The following is a 17,804-nucleotide window of genomic DNA, read 5'->3' on the forward strand; positions in this document are numbered from 1 at the left end:
TGGAAAATTCTGAAAGAGATGGGAATACCAGACCACCTGACCTGCCTTTTGAGAAACCTGTATGCAGTTCAGGAAGCAACAGTTAGAACTGGACACGGAACAACAGACTGGTTCCAATAGGAAAAGGAGTATGTCAAGGCTGCATATTGTCACCCTGCTTATTTAACTTATATGCTTATTTAACTTATTTAACTATACATCATGAGAAGCGCTGGGCTGGAGGAAGCACAAGCTGGAATCAAGATTGCCGGGAGAAATCTCAATAACCTCAGATATGCAGATGATACCACCCTTATGGCAGAAAGTGAAGAAGAACTAAAGAGCCTCTTGATGAAAGTGAAAGAGGAGAGTGAAAAAGTTGGCTTAAAGCCCCACATTCAGAAGACTAAGATCATGGCATCTGGTCCCATCACTTCATGGCCAATAGATGGGGAAACAGTGGGAAAAGTAGCTGACTTGATTTATTTGGGCTCCAAAATCACTTCAGATGGTGACTGAAGCCATGAAATTAAAAGATGCTTACTCCTTGGAAGGAAAGTTATGACCAACCTAGACAGCATATTAAAAAGCAGAAACATTACTTTGTCAGCAAAGGTCTGTCTAGTCAAGGCTATGGGTTTTCCAGTGGTCATGTATGGATGTGAGAGTTGGAATATAAAGAAAGCTGAGAACCAAAGAATTGATGTTTTTGAACTGTGGTGTTGGAGAAGACTCTTGCAAGTCCCTTGGACTGCAAGGAGATGCAACCAGTCTATCATAAAGGAGATCAGTCATGGGTGTTCATTGGTGGGACTGATTTTGAAGCTGAAACTTCAATAATTTGACCACCTGATGCAAAGAGCTGACTCATTGGAAAAGACCCTGATGCTGGAAAAGATTGAGGGCAGGAGGAGAAGGGGATGACAGAGGATGAGATGGTTAGATGGCAATACTGTCTCAATGGACATGGGTTTGGGTGGACTCTGGGAGTTGGTGATGGACAGGGGGACCTGGCTTGCTGAGATTCATGGAGTCACAAAGTGTTGGACGCGACTGAGTGACTCAACTGAACTGATGATGTTGGCTGTGATTTTTTTGTGGATGTTAACAGGTTGAGAAAGTCTCCTTATATTCCTAGTATATTTAGTGTTTCTATCATGAACATTTAATTTTTTTTTTTTCTTTACAATATTGTATTGGTTTTGCCATACATCAACATGCATCCGCCATGGATGTACACGTGTTCCCCATCCTGAACCCCCCTCCCACCTCCCTCCCCATCCCATCCCTCAGGATCATCCCAGTGCACCAGCCCCAAGCTTCCTGTATCCTGCATTGAACCTGGACTGGAGATTCATTTCTTATATGATATTATACATGTTTTAATGCCATTCTCCCAAATCATCCCCCACTCCCTCTTCCACAGAGTCCAAAAGACTGTTCTATACATCTGTGTCTCTTTTGCTGTCTCGCATACAGGGTTGTCGTTACCATCTTTCTAAATTCCATATATATGCGTTAGTATACTGTATTGGTGTTTTTCTTTCTGGCTTGTTTTACTCTGTGTAATAGGCTCCAGTTTCATCCACCTCATTAGAACGGATTCAAATGTATTCTTTTTAATGGCTGAGTAATACTCTATTTTGTCTATGTACCACAGCTTTCTTTTTTTTTTTTTTGCATTATAAAACATTTATTTTATTTTATTTTATTTTTAAACCTGAAACACTGTATTAGTTTTGCCAAACATCAAAACGAATCTGCCACAGGTATACATGTGCTCCCCATCCTGAACCCTCCTCCCTCCCCACACCATCCCTCTGGGTCGTCCCAGTGCACCAGCCCCAAGCATCCAGTATCGTGCATTGAACCTGGACTGGCAACTCGTTTCATACATGATATTACACGTTTCAATGCCATTGTCCCAGATCTTCCCACCCTCTCCCTCTCCAACAGAGTCCATACTGTTCTATACATCAGTGTCTCTTGCTGTCTCGTACACAGGGTTATTGTTACCATCTTTCTAAATTCCATATATATGCATTAGTATACTGTATTGGTGTTTTTCTTTCTGGCTTACTTCACTCTGTATAATAGGCTCCAGTTTCATCCACCTCATTAGAACTGATTCAAATGTGTTCTTTTTAATGCCTGAGTAGTACTCCATTGTGTACATGTACCACAGCTTTCTTATCCATTCATCTGCTGATGGACATCTAGGTTGCTTCCATGTCCTGGCTATTATAAACAGTGCTGCGATGAACATTGGGGTACACGTGTCTCTTTCCCTTCTGGTTTCCTCAGTGTGTATGCCCAGCAGTGGGATTGCTGGATCATAAGGCGGTTCTATTTCCAGTTTTTTTAAGGAATCTCCACACTGTTCTCCATAGTGGTTGTACTAGTTTGCATTCCCACCAACAGTGTAAGAGGGTTCCTTTTTCTCTGCACCCTCTCCAGCATTTATTGTTTGTAGACTTTTGGATCACAGCCATTCTGACTGGTGTGAAATGGTACCTCATAGTACCACAGCTTTCTTATCCATTCATCTGCTGATGGACATCTACGTTGCTTCCATGTCCTGGCTATTGTAAACAGCACTGCGATGAACATTGGGATACACGTGTCTCTTTCCCTTCTGGTTTCCTCAGTGTGTATGCCCAGCACTGGGATTGCTGGGTTGTATGGCAGTTCTATTTCCAGTTTTTTAAGGAATTTCCATACTGTTCTCCATAGTGGCTGTACTAGTTTGCATTCCTACCAACAGTGTAAGAGGGTTCCCTTGTGTATATACTTGAGGAGTCTAGCTGGGAATGGGTATGATATTTCTACACTGGCTTAACCAGAACTACATTTTTTTACAACAAAACTTAATGTTATTGACATTCCTTTGTAAGACCTTACTTACCTTCTGTCTAAAGGAAAATGTTTAATTATGCTTTTAAAAATACTGGACTGGAATGGATGAATTTAACTCAGATGACCAGTATATCTAGTACTGTGGGCAGCAATCCCTTAGGAGAAATGGAATAGCCATCATAGTCAACAAAAGAGTCCAAAATGCAGTACTTGGATGCAATCTCAGAAATGACAGAATGATCTCTTTTTGTTTCCATGGCAAGCCATTCAGTATCACAGTAATCCAAGTTTATGCCCCGACCAGTAATGCTGAAGAAGCTGAAGTTGAACGGGTCTATGAAGACCTACAAGCCCTTCTAGTACTAACACCCAAAAAAGATGTCCTTTTCATTATAGGGGACTGGCATGCAAAGTAGGGAGTCAAGAAATACCTAGAGTAAGAGGCATATTTGGCCTCGGAGTACAGAATGGAGCAGGGCAAAGGCTAATAGAGTTTTGCCAAGAGGACGCACCGGTCATAGCAAACACCTTCCAAAAACACAAGAGGAGACTCTACACATGGATGTCACCAGATGGTCAACACCAAAATCAGATTGATTATATTCTTTGCAGCCAAAGATGGAAAAGCTCTATACACTCAGCAAAAGCAAGACCAGTAACAAACTGTGGCTCAGATTATGAACTCCTTATTGCCAAATTCAGACTTAAATTGAAGAAAGTAGGAAAAACCATTAGATCATTCCCCTATGACCTAAATCAATACCCTTATGATTATACAGTGGAAGTAACAAATAGATTCAAGGGATTAGATCTGATAGAGTATCTGAAGAACTATGGATCTAGGTTCGTGACTTGTACAGGAGGCAGAGATCAAGGCCATCCCCAAGAAAAAGAAATAACAGAAAGGCAAAATGGTTGTCTGAGGAGGCCTTACAAATAGCTATGAAAAGAAGAGAGGCTAAAGACAAAGGAGAAAAGGAAAGATATATTGATTTGAATGCAGAGTTCCAAAGAATAGCAAGGAGAGATAAGAAAGCCTTCCTCAGTGATCAATGAAAAGAAACAGAGGAAAACAATAGAATGGGGAAGACTAGAGATTTCTTCAAAAAATTAGAGATACCAAGGGAGCTTTTCATGCAAAGATGAGCTCCATAAAGGACAGAAATGGTATGGACCTAACTCAAGTAGAAGATATTAAGAAGAGGTGGCAAGAACACACAAAAGAACTATACAAAAAAGATTTACACATCCCAGACAATCAGGATGGTGTGATCAGTCCACCTAGAGCCAGACATCCTGGAATGCAAAGTCAAGTGTTCCTTAGAAAGCATCACTACGAACAAAGCTAGTGGAGGTGATGGAATTCCAGTTGAGCTATTTCAAATCCTGAAAGATGATGCCGTGAAAGTGCTGCACTCAATATGCCAGCAAATTTGGAAAACTCAGCAGTGGCCACAGGACTGGAAAAGGTCAGTTTTCATTCCAATCCCAAAGAAAGTCAATGCGAAAGAATGATCAAACTACCGCACAATTGCACTCCAGTACACTTGCCTAGAAAATCCCATGGATGGAGGAGCCTGGTAGGCTGCAGTCCATGGGGTCGCTAGGAGTCGGATACAACTGAGAGACTTCACTTTCACTTTTCACTTTCATGCATTGGAGAAGGAAATGGCAAGCCACTCCAGTGTTCTTGCCTGGAGAATCCCAGGGACGGGAGCCTGATGGGCTGCCGTCTATGGGGTCGCACAGAGTCGGACACGACTGAAGCAACTTAGCAGCAGCAGCAGCACATGCTAGCAAAGTAACACTCAAAATTCTCCAGGCTTCCACAATACGTGAACAGTGAACTAATGGGTCCTCAGTAACTGTGTGGACTTTAAAATTTCTTCTGTTTCCTCAGAATCCTGACTTCTGTGAAAGGTACAGAAAGATAGGACTTGAGCTAAACCAGTTTAGATATGTTGGTCTCTAGATGGCTCCAACAGTAAAGAATCTGCCTGCAATGTTGGAGACCTGTGTTCAATCCCTGGGTTGGAAAGATCCCCTGGAAAAGGAGCTGGCAGTCCACTCCAGTATTTTTGCCTGGGAAATCCTACGAACAGAGAAGCCTGGTGGGTTACAGTCCATGGGATCACACAGTCAGATAAGACTGAGTGACTAAACTCAAAGACTGAGGTATGGTTCATGAGCTTTATTAGAGTAGATTACATTATTAAATTCTCTCATTCTTTATTCCTTGACTGACATATTACACAAAATGAGATATTCATTTATTCACATACATTAAAACAGCCCTCAAATTGCTGATGTAGCTAAAGTAACATCATAAAGCTCTCTTGTTGAAAGCTTCATAACTAAATTCTTATCCTTTCTCTGGGACTTGCTGCTGCTGCTAAGTCGTTTCAGTCATATCCAACTCTTTGCAACACTATGGACCATAGCCTGCCAGGTGCCTCTGTCCATGGGACTTTGCAGGGAAGAATACTGGAGTGGGTTGCCATGCCCTCTTCCAGAGGATCTTCCTGAACCAGGGATTGAACCCACATCTCTTATGTCTCCTGCATTGGCAAGCAGATTCTTTACCACTAATGCCACCTGGAAAACAAGAACTGTTAATTTTATCACTTATGATGACAAGTTGTTTAGGGGGAGCTGAATTGATTCATTAATACTTAACTCTAACTGCTATAAATATATTTACTTCTTCATTTTTGATTGCATATATGTTTTCATTTGTATTCACTTTATTTTTATCAGGTACAAAGAATTTTACGTGAAAGATTTTGTCATCAGAGTCCACATGGTAACCTATTTGGAGTACAAGTACAATATAAGTAAGTTTAGATTCCCACTTGTCTGCTATGAAACTACTTATAGATACCCTTTAGGTTTTGTAGAAATTGTCATACACAGACTGTCTTAAACAAGGATAGCGAACATTTTTATAGAGGTAGTTTTGCTTTGTGTATAAAAAAATGACTTGTTGTGAAGGAAGAGAAGATACACATATTTCCATAATGAAAAAAACTCGTTAACTTTCAATCTTGTATCATTTCTGTCATTTCGTATTATGGAGAGATTTCTGAGCTTGCCCCTAATGCTCAGCAGCCAGCTGTGGAGTGAAAGGTCCTAAGAGTTGCCACAGTTGTTCCTATCCCATACCATCATAAAGACCACAGTATTTCAGTCTTACTTGGTTTCTTCTTGAGGTTTCTAGAGAATCAGTATTTCTGTTCTTCTCTGTAGGACTAATACTTAAAAAGTATTACCTAGCAAATTATTTCAGCTTTGCTTTTTAAATTTTGGCCTCTTTATATCATTTCAGACACTTAATTGAACTGCTAAAAAGAACTGCTATCCATGGAGAAAGTAACTCGGTTCTCATTATTGGACCCCGAGGTTCAGGAAAGACCATGGTAAAAGCTGCTGATTTCTGGCATTCCTTTGTTTTGTAGGCATGTGATGAGTCTTGTGGACAACATTGAAAATGTTTTTGATTATTTTCATCCTTGTGTTACTAGCATTTTTTTTTTTAATTTTAAGTCTTAGAATACATGCAAAGCCTTTATAAAGTTAGACTTGTTTATTTAAGTAGAGTGATCTTTTTTTACCTTATTTTTCTTCACAGTAACAAATTTTCAAATGTTATTTGTTCCATTGTGGTCTTTGGTCCTTCAAGAATTTGTGACTGCCAGTAGACAAAGCAAACTGGCATTTATTGAACATGTTCCTTGAACCTTTTATTTATCTTGTTATTTATTCTTTACATTAACCCTGCAAGGTAGGCATGATATTGTCTCTATTTGTAGATTAGGTAGCTATCACATCAAGCTTTTTTTTTCTTTTAGTTTATTCTGTAACCCTAACTTAGGAAAGTTTTTTTAATATATACATTCACATCTTTTAGCGTTCTCGTCTACTTTCCATCTTTATTATATTACTTTGGTTACCTCAAAAAGATAACTCTTGCTTTTTTACCCTTGTTTTCTCTTTTCATTTTGTTTATTTAGTGTATAATACCAGTTATGGCTATTATATTACAAATATTACTATGTAATTGTATAATCTGCTTTTGCTATATTCCATGCAGTAAATTTAGATTTCTCACTAATACGCATTTTTACTATGTATAGAAGTAAAATTGTGTATTATGTATTATTTTATATTAAGTAAAACTATGTAAAATAGAATTAGAATTATGTTTTTATTTTTTAAGCAATACAGTTTGACTGTACATTATGTAAAAATTAGGACTTTAGGATTTTACTGTCATCATCTGTTTCCAGTATTGTTTGTAGTACATAAATTGGAGATTTAGATCTAATTTATTTTCTTTTAAAATTTTTTCATTTATTATAATCACATTTATGACCGTATTTATTTTTGACTCTGTTTAATTTAGTTCAGTCCTTTGGCTTAGTCCTTGTATACAACCACTATTTCTTTATCCTTAGTTTTTTTATTTTTCTTTGTGTTTGACTTCAGTGCTATTTATGGTAGTTTATATAGGAAAAGTATGTGACTAATATACTTTTGAGCTATAAGACTATTATTAAAACAACAGCTCTGTTAACAGTAGAAAAATTGAGGAAAGATATGCACAGAAAGGTCATAGGAAATTAAATACAAATGAGTTTTAAACTTAGAAACATATTTAATTTCACTCATAATCTGGTAAATTAAATAAAAATATAGTAATTTTTTCTATAAGGTTAACAAAAAGATCTATAAAGTTGATAACATACTGATGTTCTTACTGGTGGTGTAAATTAGAATTAGACAAAATCTAACCATATTACAAATGCACCTACTTTTGACTCAGCTACATTTCTAGGAATTTATCTTTGTGAAATGATATGTGTATTGTTACTCATTGCAGTAATGTTTATTAGCAGTGCAGGATGAGAAACAGTATAAATGACCCTCAGAATACTGATTAATAAATCTTGATACATCCATCCATGTAATGGACTATGATACTGCAGTAAAAAAAGAATACAGAAATATTTGCATATAGTCCAAAAAAGGGAAAAAATCATATTGTTGATTTCTCTATAAACAAAAGTTCCCTTAAATGTATACATTTAAGTTTTTATTGGAGTATCATTGATTTATAGTGTTGTGTTAGGTTCAGATATACAGCAGAGTGAATCGGTTATACATATACTTATGTCCACTCTTTTTAAATTCTTATCCCATATAGGCCATTACAAAATATTGTGTAGAGTTCTCTGTACTATACGGTAGGTCCTTATTAGTTGCCTATTTTATGTATAGTACTATGTATAAGTCAACCCCAGTCTCCCAATTTATCCGTCCCACCTTTCCCCCTGGTAGCCACAAGTTTGTTTTCTACATCTGTGACACTACTTCTGGTTTGTAAATAAGTTCATTTGTACCCTTTTTAAAAATTTTCCACATATAAGTAATATCATATGATATTTGTCTGTGTCTAACTTACTTCATTCAATATGACAATCTCTAGGTCCACTCGTGTACCTGCAGATGACATTATTTTGTTCGTTTTTATGGCTGAGTAATATTCCATTCAGTTTTCGTTCCAATCCCAAAAAAGGGAAATGCCAAAGAATGTTCAAACTACCACACAATTGCACTCATCTCTCACGTTAGCAAAGTAATGCTCAAAATTCTCCAAGCCAGGCTTCAATAGTACATGAACCATGAACTTCCAGATGTTCAAGCTGGATTTAGAACAGGCAGAGGAACCAGAGATCAAATTGCCAGCATCCATTGGATCATCAAAAAAGCAAGAGAGTTCCAGAAAAACTTTTACTTCTGCTTTGTTGACTATGCCAAAGCCTTTGACTGTGTGGATCACAACAAACTGTGGAAAATTCTTAAAGAGATGGTAATAACAGACCATCTGACCTGCCTCCTGAGAAATCTGCTTGTCAAGAAGCAACAGTTAGAATTGGACATGGAACAACAGACTGGTTCCAAATTGGGGAAGGAGCGTGTCAAGACTGTATATTGTCACCCTGCTTATTTAACTTATATGCAGAGTACAACGTGAGAAATGCTGGACTGGATGAACATGAGCCAGAATCAGGATTGCCGGGAGAAACAACCTCAGAGATGCAGATGACACCACCATTATGGCAGAAGGCAAAGAAGAACTAAAGAGCCACTTGATGAAAAGGAAAGAGGAGAGTGAAAAAGTTGGCTTAAAACTCAACATTCAAAAAACTAAGATCATGGCATCCGATCCTATCACTTCATAGCAAATGGATGGGAAAACAATGGAAACATGACAGACTTTATTTTTGGGGGCTCCAAAATCACTGCAGATGGTGACTGCAGCCATGAAATTAAAAGACCCTTGCTCCTTTTAAGAAAAGCTATGACCAACCTAGACAGCATATTAAAAAGCAGAGACATTACTTTGCCAACAGAGGTCTGTCTAGTCAAAGCTATGGTTTTTCCAGTAGTCATGAATGGATGTGAGAGTTGGACTGTAAAGAAAGCTGAGCACTGAAGAATTGATGCTTTTGAACCGTGGTGTTGGAGAAGACTCTTGAGAGTCCCTTTGGACTGTAAGGAGATCCAACCAGTCCATCCTAAAGGAAATCAGTCCTGAATATTCATTGGAAGGACTGATGCTGAAGCTGAAGCTCCTGTTGGAGCTTGGAGTATTCTTTGTAGCCAAAGTATTCTTTGGCCACCTGATGTGAAGAGCTGACTCATTGGAAAAGACTCTGATGCTGGGAAAGATTGAAGTCAGGAGGAGAAGGAGACGACAGAGAATGAGTTGGTTGGATGACATCACCGACTCAATGGACATGAGTTTGTGTAACTCCGGGAATTGGTGATGGACAGGCAAGCCTGGCGTGCTACAGTCCATTGGGTCGGAAAGAGTTAGATGTGACTGAGCGAGCGAACTTACTGAATATTCCATTGTGTATAAATATATATATGCACCACATCTTCTTTACCCTCTCCTCTGCTGATGGACATTTAGGTTGCTTCCATGCCCTGGCTATTGTAAATAGTGCTGCAGTTGAGCTGAATATCGAGGTGTATGAATCTTTTCAAATGATGGTTTTCTCCGGGTAAACGCCTAGGAGTGGGTTTTCTGGGTCATGATATTCTATTTTTAGTTTTTTAAGGAAACGCTGGGCTTCCCTGGTGGCTCAGAGGTTAAAGCATCTGCCTGCAATGCAGGAGACCTGGGTTCGATCCCTGAGTCGGGAAGATTCCCTGGAGAAGGAGATGGCAACCCACTCCAGTATTCTTGCCTGGAGAATCCCTTGGAGAGAGGAGCCTGGTGGGCTACAGTCCAAGCAGTCACAAAGAGTTGGACATGACTGAGCGACTCCACTTTCACTTTCACTTTATACTGTTCTCCATAGTGACTGTACCAGTTTACATTCCCATCAACAGTATAGGAAGGTTCTGTTTCTCCATACCTTCTCCAGCACATATTGTTTGTTGATTTTATTGATGATGGCCATTCTGACCAGTGTGAAGTGATACTCCATTGTAGTTTTGATTTGCATTTCTCTAATAGTGATGTTGAACATCTTTTCAAGTGCTTTTTGGCCATTTTTATGTCTTATGTCTTCTTTATGGTGTGCTGCAGTCCATGGGGTCACAGAAAAACACGACTTAGCCACTAAACAGTGTCAACAAATGTCTTTCTGAAATATTAAATGATAACATAGTGGGTTATTTGTTGAGTGGGATATGGGAACAGAGGTTAAGGCTCTTTTCACTATATATCTTTTTTGTTTTTTTTGAGGGGTGAACTATATGACCATGCAGTCTATTTTTAAAACCACAGAGTGGGAAGTTGGTTGAAGGCAAGGGGAAAAAACCCAGCAACCTAGTTAACAGAACAAATCACTAAACTCCTTCAGAACACATAAATATAGAAGAGATAGGAAGTTGAGTAACATGGGGAAATGTAAAAAGACTATTTTAAATCAAAATATTACTCTGCACGTTACTTATAAATGACTGGGATTAAACTCTTCCGTCACTTTTTTTTTTTTCCTCCCTTGAAATCACATAGAGTTCATTCAATTTGTGTTTTATGGGAAAATTCCAAGGGCAGGCTTTTCTTTTCCCTTTATAAACTGCTTTTTCAAACTGGATAGTTTAAATTATGCAGTCATACCAACCCTAAATTTCAGAGTCTTGACACAAATTTGTTGTTTGCTTTTTCTGTGTCCCCACACTGTAACAGCAAGGGGACACTATTCTCTGTCTTCACTCACAAGAAATGGTGATGTTACCTCAGCATGTTCCTCCACTAACATCCCAGTGGAGGAAAGGAAGCCTGATGGATCAGGGACATTCTTAAAGTTCCTACCCAGAGGTGCTACAGAGCACATCTGACACTTATCTGACCAGAGTGAGTCACATGGTCACACCTAGTTTCAAGACAGCAGGGCAGTGCATTTTTACTAGATACCTAGAAAGGGAGGTTAACCAGAAGTATGGTGAACCTCACTGATGACCACCAAAGCTAACTTGTTTGAGTTTATATGTGATTTTTCCTTGCCTAGATGCTTGTAGAATTGCTGTTTCTTAGCAGTGTGAAAGTTTCACAGGTTATATCAAAGTGTAGGTCATAAAAACTGTAACTCTGCAAACCCTCTTGATGTGAATTTAGGTCTTTCTTTAGTAAAAGGATGATTTTCCTTTTTTTCCAGTTTTAATTATTGTTTTTGGAAAACACATTATATATTATGTTTTAATAACATTTTTACATGATACTTTAATTCTTCAAAGAGCTCTATAGTGATATTCTTGTATCAGTATAGGAGAAAATGAGGTCTAAGAAATTAGTACATTATACACTGTATTATACACTGTTATTCCATCATACAGTGTGCATCTTGAAGTAAAATGACCTACAACAGAGAAGTTGAATCTCAGTGATTCATGCATCAAAGTGTCAAGCCAGAAGTATAATTTGAACAGCTAATGACTTAATTTATTCTGAACTTTCATCTTGGAAGTTTGTCTCTTAAGGCATACAGAAAGTTTACAAAAAAGGACATAGAGCTAGTGAACGCTTACAAAAATGTATAAGTAAATACAAATTAAACCTGTATACTCCATTTCATTAGTAAATTGGCTAAAATAGATATATTTGTTACAGAAAAAGTAAACAGATAGTACCAAGTTCCCACGTAGTCTCTCTCTCACAGACACACGCTCATACACACACTCACCCCGGCACAGTTTTCCCTGTCATTAACATCTTGCCTTACTGTGGTACATTTGTTAAAATTAATGAAGCTATATTGAAACATTGCTAATAAAAGTCCATTGTTTACATTAAGGATTCTACAAGTCTATGGGTACAACACCATGTTCTGGTGCTTTGAAATAATTTATCTAATGTGACTTAACTGAAGTATGGTAAAACCCATACATCGTATTCCATTATGGTATAATTTAGTTTATTCCTACTGCATTCCAATATTGAGAGCTCAGAAAGCTGAGAAGCATTGTTTAACTCCTCACTTTTATGATTTTTTGTGTGTGGGCATGTCCTGAGATATAAAATAGGTTATTCTTAGGTAAGAGTATTATTATATCATATAACTAGTATAATTATATATATCATGCTGCTGCTGCTACTGCTGCTGCTAATTTGCTTCAGTCGTGTCCGACTCTGTGCGACCCCATAGACGGCAGCCAACCAGGCTCCCCGGTCCCTGGGATTCTCCAGGCAAGAACACTGGAGTGGGTTGCCATTTCCTTCTCCAATGCATGAAAGTGAAAAGTGAAAGTGAAGTTGCTCAGTTGTGTCCGACTGTTAGCAACCCCGTGGACTGCAGCCCACCAGGCTCCTCCATCCATGGGATTGTTCAGGCAAGAGTACTGGAGTGGAGTGCCATTGCCTTCATAGCTTAGTATAATCATGTATAATTATAGAAATTTAAACTTAAAAAATAAGATTGCAGTATATTAAAAATACTACCCTTTAGCCAAACTGTCTAAAATACAAAAATTGAAAATCTTCAGTTAAGTGGTAAAGATAACAAATTCTGTGGTTTGTTGTATTTCAAACATTTTATTTTAAAAATAGATATGGTTCCAAATAAGAGATTTAAGTCCAGAAAATACTCTTCTACATAGAAATTAGACTTGCTAGATGGTTAAAGTTTCTTCTAGTTTGTTTCTTCTGGTTGCATTTTGTTGAATATTGTGTCCCTGAAAGTATTTGGGAATAGTAATAAAAGCATAAAAACCTCTGGATGCTGGCAATTCAAAGCAAGCTATACGAGTATATCTGTAACATTAATTTTTAGCTACAAAGAATGTGGAAATGGGGTATCCAAATTGATTATGCTGGTTAATGTAACATAACCAACTAAGGTTTTTTTAGTATATAATATAGTATAAAATATTGAAAAGATGACATTATCTCCTTGGGGGCAAAAAAAATCTGAGTTATGATTGTTAACCTAGCTAATTACACAGTAAATTTTAGCAATATCCAGAGTGGAACTACGGAGAAGGCAATGGCACCCCACTCCAGTACTCTTGCCTGGAAAATCGCATGGATGGAGGAGGCTGGAACGCTGCAGTCCATGGGGTCACTGAGGGTCAGACACGACTGAGTGACTTCACTTTCACTTTTCACTTTCATGCATTGGAGAAGGAAAGGGCAATCCACTCCAGTGTTCTTGCCTGGAGAACCCCAGGGACGGGGGAGCCTGGTGAGCTGCCATCTATGGGGTCGCACAGAGTCGGACACGACTGAAGTGACTTAGCAGAGTGGAACTAAAATTATTATTTGAAGACATGCTTGCTAATATATTTAAATGATCATTTCAGACCACACACACACCTCACGAAAAAGTTGTGAGCTAATTCATGCAAATCATAGTAACTTGATGTTAAAGTAAATTTAGTGGAAAGAAGGCTATAAACCTGTTATAACTCTCCCCTTACATATGTAAAATGAAGGTATTATTATTGACCCTGTTACATTCTGCAAATAATTTGAAATGGTTTTGAACAGTTTATCAAACCTAAAGTGATTTTAAACATAAAATCAGAACCAGGGAAATATAAATACTATGTAAGTAAAATATCAAGAAGTAGGTTGCAAGAACATAGCAGATTGCTAAGAAAATGCCATACAGGCTATATTTTGAGAAGCAAGTTAGTATCAGTTGGGGACTAACTCTGGTGATAGGATCTGACTTGATCCAAAGACAAAAGTACCACCTCATCTTCTGACAGTTTTCTCTAAGAATGTAACTTTTCTCTGCTGGGCTTTTACTCATAGTATGACAGTTGACATTTGCGGTTGTCTTTCTTTTTTATTTTTAAAGGACTTAGTTTACCTGTGATCTGAGGTGGAGTACCATCTGCTTTAAATATGTTTGATATCCTGTTGTGAAACCTGATGATTTGAAATGAGGGGTTTTGCTTTTTTTGTTGTTTGTTGCACACAGATATTGCAATGACAAATAGAGATAAAATACTGCAAATACAAGTAGTATTTTGTTTTTCAAAATAGTTTACCAGTTGTCTCAATGACTTTGTGACATAATCCTTTTTGTCCTCAATAAGTTTGATGCCACTTCTGTTGTATACATAGCCTAATTTCTTGAGCTATATATTTTGTGATAGTACCCTTGTGCTTCTATTTTCATATTAGGAAGAATAATCCATCACTCTTCCTTTTTAAAATCTTCTTGTTTTTTCTTAAGTCTATTTATTTTCAAATTTCAGAGAATATATGTAGTATTAATATGAAGAGATACATATGATAGTGCAGTATGAGTGATAAGATGTCACAAATCAAAAATATAAAGAATGTTAACTATGTGGCATGGAAAACTAATTATAAAAATGTGAAGCTTTATAATTGAACAGTTTAAGATGGTTTAACACTTTCTGGGTATTTTTAGTAGCAATTACTATTATATTTTGGGCTTCCCAGATGATGCTAGTGGTAAAGAACCCACCTGCCAGTGCAGGAGACATGAGACATGAGTTCGATCCCTGAGTCAGGAAGATCCCCTGGAGAACGAAATGGCAACCCATCTCAGTATTCCTGCCTGGAAAATTCCATGGACAGAGGAGCCTGGCAGGCTACTGTCCTTGGAGATGCAAAGAGTCGGACACAACTGAAGCAACTTAGCATGCACACACTTTATATTTGAAGTATATTGCTAGTAGTAATAATTTTTAACAAGGGCTTTCTCTGCTTACTTAACAACTAACAAAGGCAACATCTCATATTTAGCTTAATCTCTTTGTATTTCTTTTTTGATTTTCATTTCAAGGTAACATGCAAAGTAGCTCACAGTATTTCACAGAAATTAATGTATTGAGGATAGATATTTTGCAGTCATTTAGTATTGTTCTGGTACTTCTTTTCAATAGCTTTTAACTGATTTCAGTAATAATTTTGTAGAGTCAGTACTGTAGACATGTAATGAACTGACTGAGACTTAAAGTTCTTAAATACCTGTAGTTTTTTATGACTTCTACTGCAAAGAAGTATTTCCTTTGAAAACTTAAGGGTTATTTCTAAACATTTATCAGAAGTTTGGGTAGCTGATTGAGAGAATGTGGCATCAGTCCTGGTTCTGACATCTTACTAAATCAGACATTAGAAGTTCTAGTTGAACTTTCTGTCTGTAGAGAACAAATTTAATTGTTAATTTTCAATGACAGCTATTAATATTCTGTTCCTATTACTAATAGTTTAAAAAAGAATATGGGCTTATCATCTTTTACTTGTTATTAAATATTTCATAAACTTTTTAATATTATTTAGTTAATAAACCATGCTTTGAAAGAACTAATGGAAATAGAAGGAGTGAATGAAAACATATTACAAGTTCACTTAAATGGTAAGTATGTTCTCATTTTGCCATTGGAATGATGTAAGCATATGAGCTTTTTACATTATGAGACTAAATTTACTCATATATTTAAAATCTGCATTAATAACTATATTTTAAAAACGAAATCTTTAACAGACTTTTACTTTAGCACACTATGCACAATATTTTTAGAAATTTAAAAAATTATTAATAAAGGCACATTAGGTCTCTTTTTTGTATTGATTTTCTTTTTTTATTATTTATTTATTTTAATTGGAGGCTAATTACTACAATATTGACATGAATCAGCCATGGGTGTACATGTGTTCTTATCCTTTTTTTAAATAACATTAATTCCAAGGAAGATGGTTCTTTGAGTCTATTTAATGTTTTCACTATTAAATTTTAAAAAGGAAAGAATGTAAATAAAAATTTTTGGCTTTTTCTTTCTAGTTAAATTTTTTTAAGCATTAAAAAACTTACTTGACTAGAAAATAATCTGCATTGTATCAAATACTTATTTCATTTTTATGACCTACTTTTAAATGGGTTTTATTTCAGGACTGCTGCAGATCAATGATAAAATTGCCCTAAAGGAAATCACAAGACAGTTAAATCTGGAAAATGTAGTTGGAGATAAAGTTTTTGTAAGTATCATTTTCATTATTTTATTAAATAGGATTCAAAGTAAAGTTTGTATAGCATGGACCTGTTTATATTTTGGAAGAGTAGGAACGGTTCAGAGATTCTAAAATATACAAGATTCTTACCATAAGAATGTACAATGTGTAGGATGTATTTATTCATCAAATCTTTTAAGTTTAGACTTTATTAAATAGATTTTATTGGTTATATTAGGGCTTCCTCGGTGGCTCAGACAGTAAAGAATCTGCCTGTAGTGCAGGAGACCCAGGTTCACTTCCTGGGTCAGAAAAATTCCCTGGAGAAGGGAATGGCAACCCACTCCAGTATTCTTGCCTGAAAAATCCCATGGACAGAGGAGATTGGCAGGCTACAGTCCATGAGGTCGCAAAGAGTCAGACATGCCTGAGTGGCTTTCACTTTCACTTTTCATATTAGTTATAAAATAGTTTAAGAAATCAAGATTTGTTTAAATATTAAATGAGTTGTTTCTTTGTTTGTAAGAAAAATATTCTGATTCTCTACCCTTGGAGATAGATTAATCTGCTTTTAAAAATATTAACACTCTATTAGTCTATTTCTAGTCTTAAGAGACTTGGATAGCATGAGAGTAGTAGAAAATGTACTGAATTTGAAGCTACAAATGGTAGATTTTTAACTATTGACTATAACTATTGACTACCTGTATATCGTGTCTAATAAGTATCTATGAATTACAGATCCCTCACCAGTTACATTGGCATTGTCTTCTTACACTTCACGCATTTATTCTAAAGATGAAAAGAAGTGTTAAACATAATTATTTTTATTTATTTTTTAAATTGGATGCTAAGATACTGTGCAAATGTCAGTTATATTTTACTATTAAAATGTTCTCAGAAAGTTACCCACATCATTATTGTTCCTTGGGATCTCAGGGCAGTAAACATAAATAATTTAACTGATTAGAAATGTTTTGAAACTTGTATTAAACATTTTACCTATCAACTTGATTTAGTAGGTTCAAGGGAAACATGATTAATTTAACCTGAAGCTGAGGTAATTTTCATCATGAAGTGACTCCTCAGCTTAATGCAATTGAAGTGGGTTGTATACATTTCAGATTCATTTTCTGGTCACTGGTGATGATACAGTGGTGCTTCTCTAAACTGTGAGCCACCTAACATCTAGTAATTTTATTCTTTAAAAATTAACTATAAGTAAAGTTGAACTATGTGTAAAATACATAGCTAGTGGGAAACTGCTGTATAATGGAGCTCAGCTGGGTGCTCTGTGATGATGGGCAAGAATGAAAGGGAGGCTCAAGAAGGAGGAGATATATTAATATTTATACTTACAGCTGAATCATGTCATTATACAGCAGAAAACTAAGACAACAACGTAAAGCAGTTGTCCTCCAGTTAATGAAAAATCATCTATGAAAAGTTGAGCCAGTGCTGTGTTACCTTCCATTACCTACAGGTTTTTGAAGTGCAAGTTCAAATGTTCTTCTGAAATCTTTTG

At 36.6% G+C, this 17,804-nt stretch overlaps 1 protein-coding gene across 2 annotated transcripts in view; it reads left to right on the plus strand.

Annotated features, from left to right (window-relative positions):
* Positions 1-17,804, plus strand: part of ORC4 (origin recognition complex subunit 4) — an 88,564-nt gene that overhangs the window by 40,110 nt on the left and 30,650 nt on the right. For both annotated transcript variants that reach the window (XM_025261710.3, XM_025261720.3), the window contains exons 3-6: positions 5,593-5,669; positions 6,161-6,251; positions 15,611-15,686; positions 16,221-16,306. In XM_025261710.3, the coding sequence (XP_025117495.1) occupies positions 5,593-5,669; positions 6,161-6,251; positions 15,611-15,686; positions 16,221-16,306 (330 nt within the window). The remainder of the gene's footprint in view (positions 1-5,592; positions 5,670-6,160; positions 6,252-15,610; positions 15,687-16,220; positions 16,307-17,804) is intronic.

Source organism: Bubalus bubalis, chromosome 2 (genome assembly GCF_019923935.1).
Source record: "Bubalus bubalis isolate 160015118507 breed Murrah chromosome 2, NDDB_SH_1, whole genome shotgun sequence".
NCBI classification, from domain to species: Eukaryota; Metazoa; Chordata; class Mammalia; order Artiodactyla; family Bovidae; genus Bubalus; species Bubalus bubalis.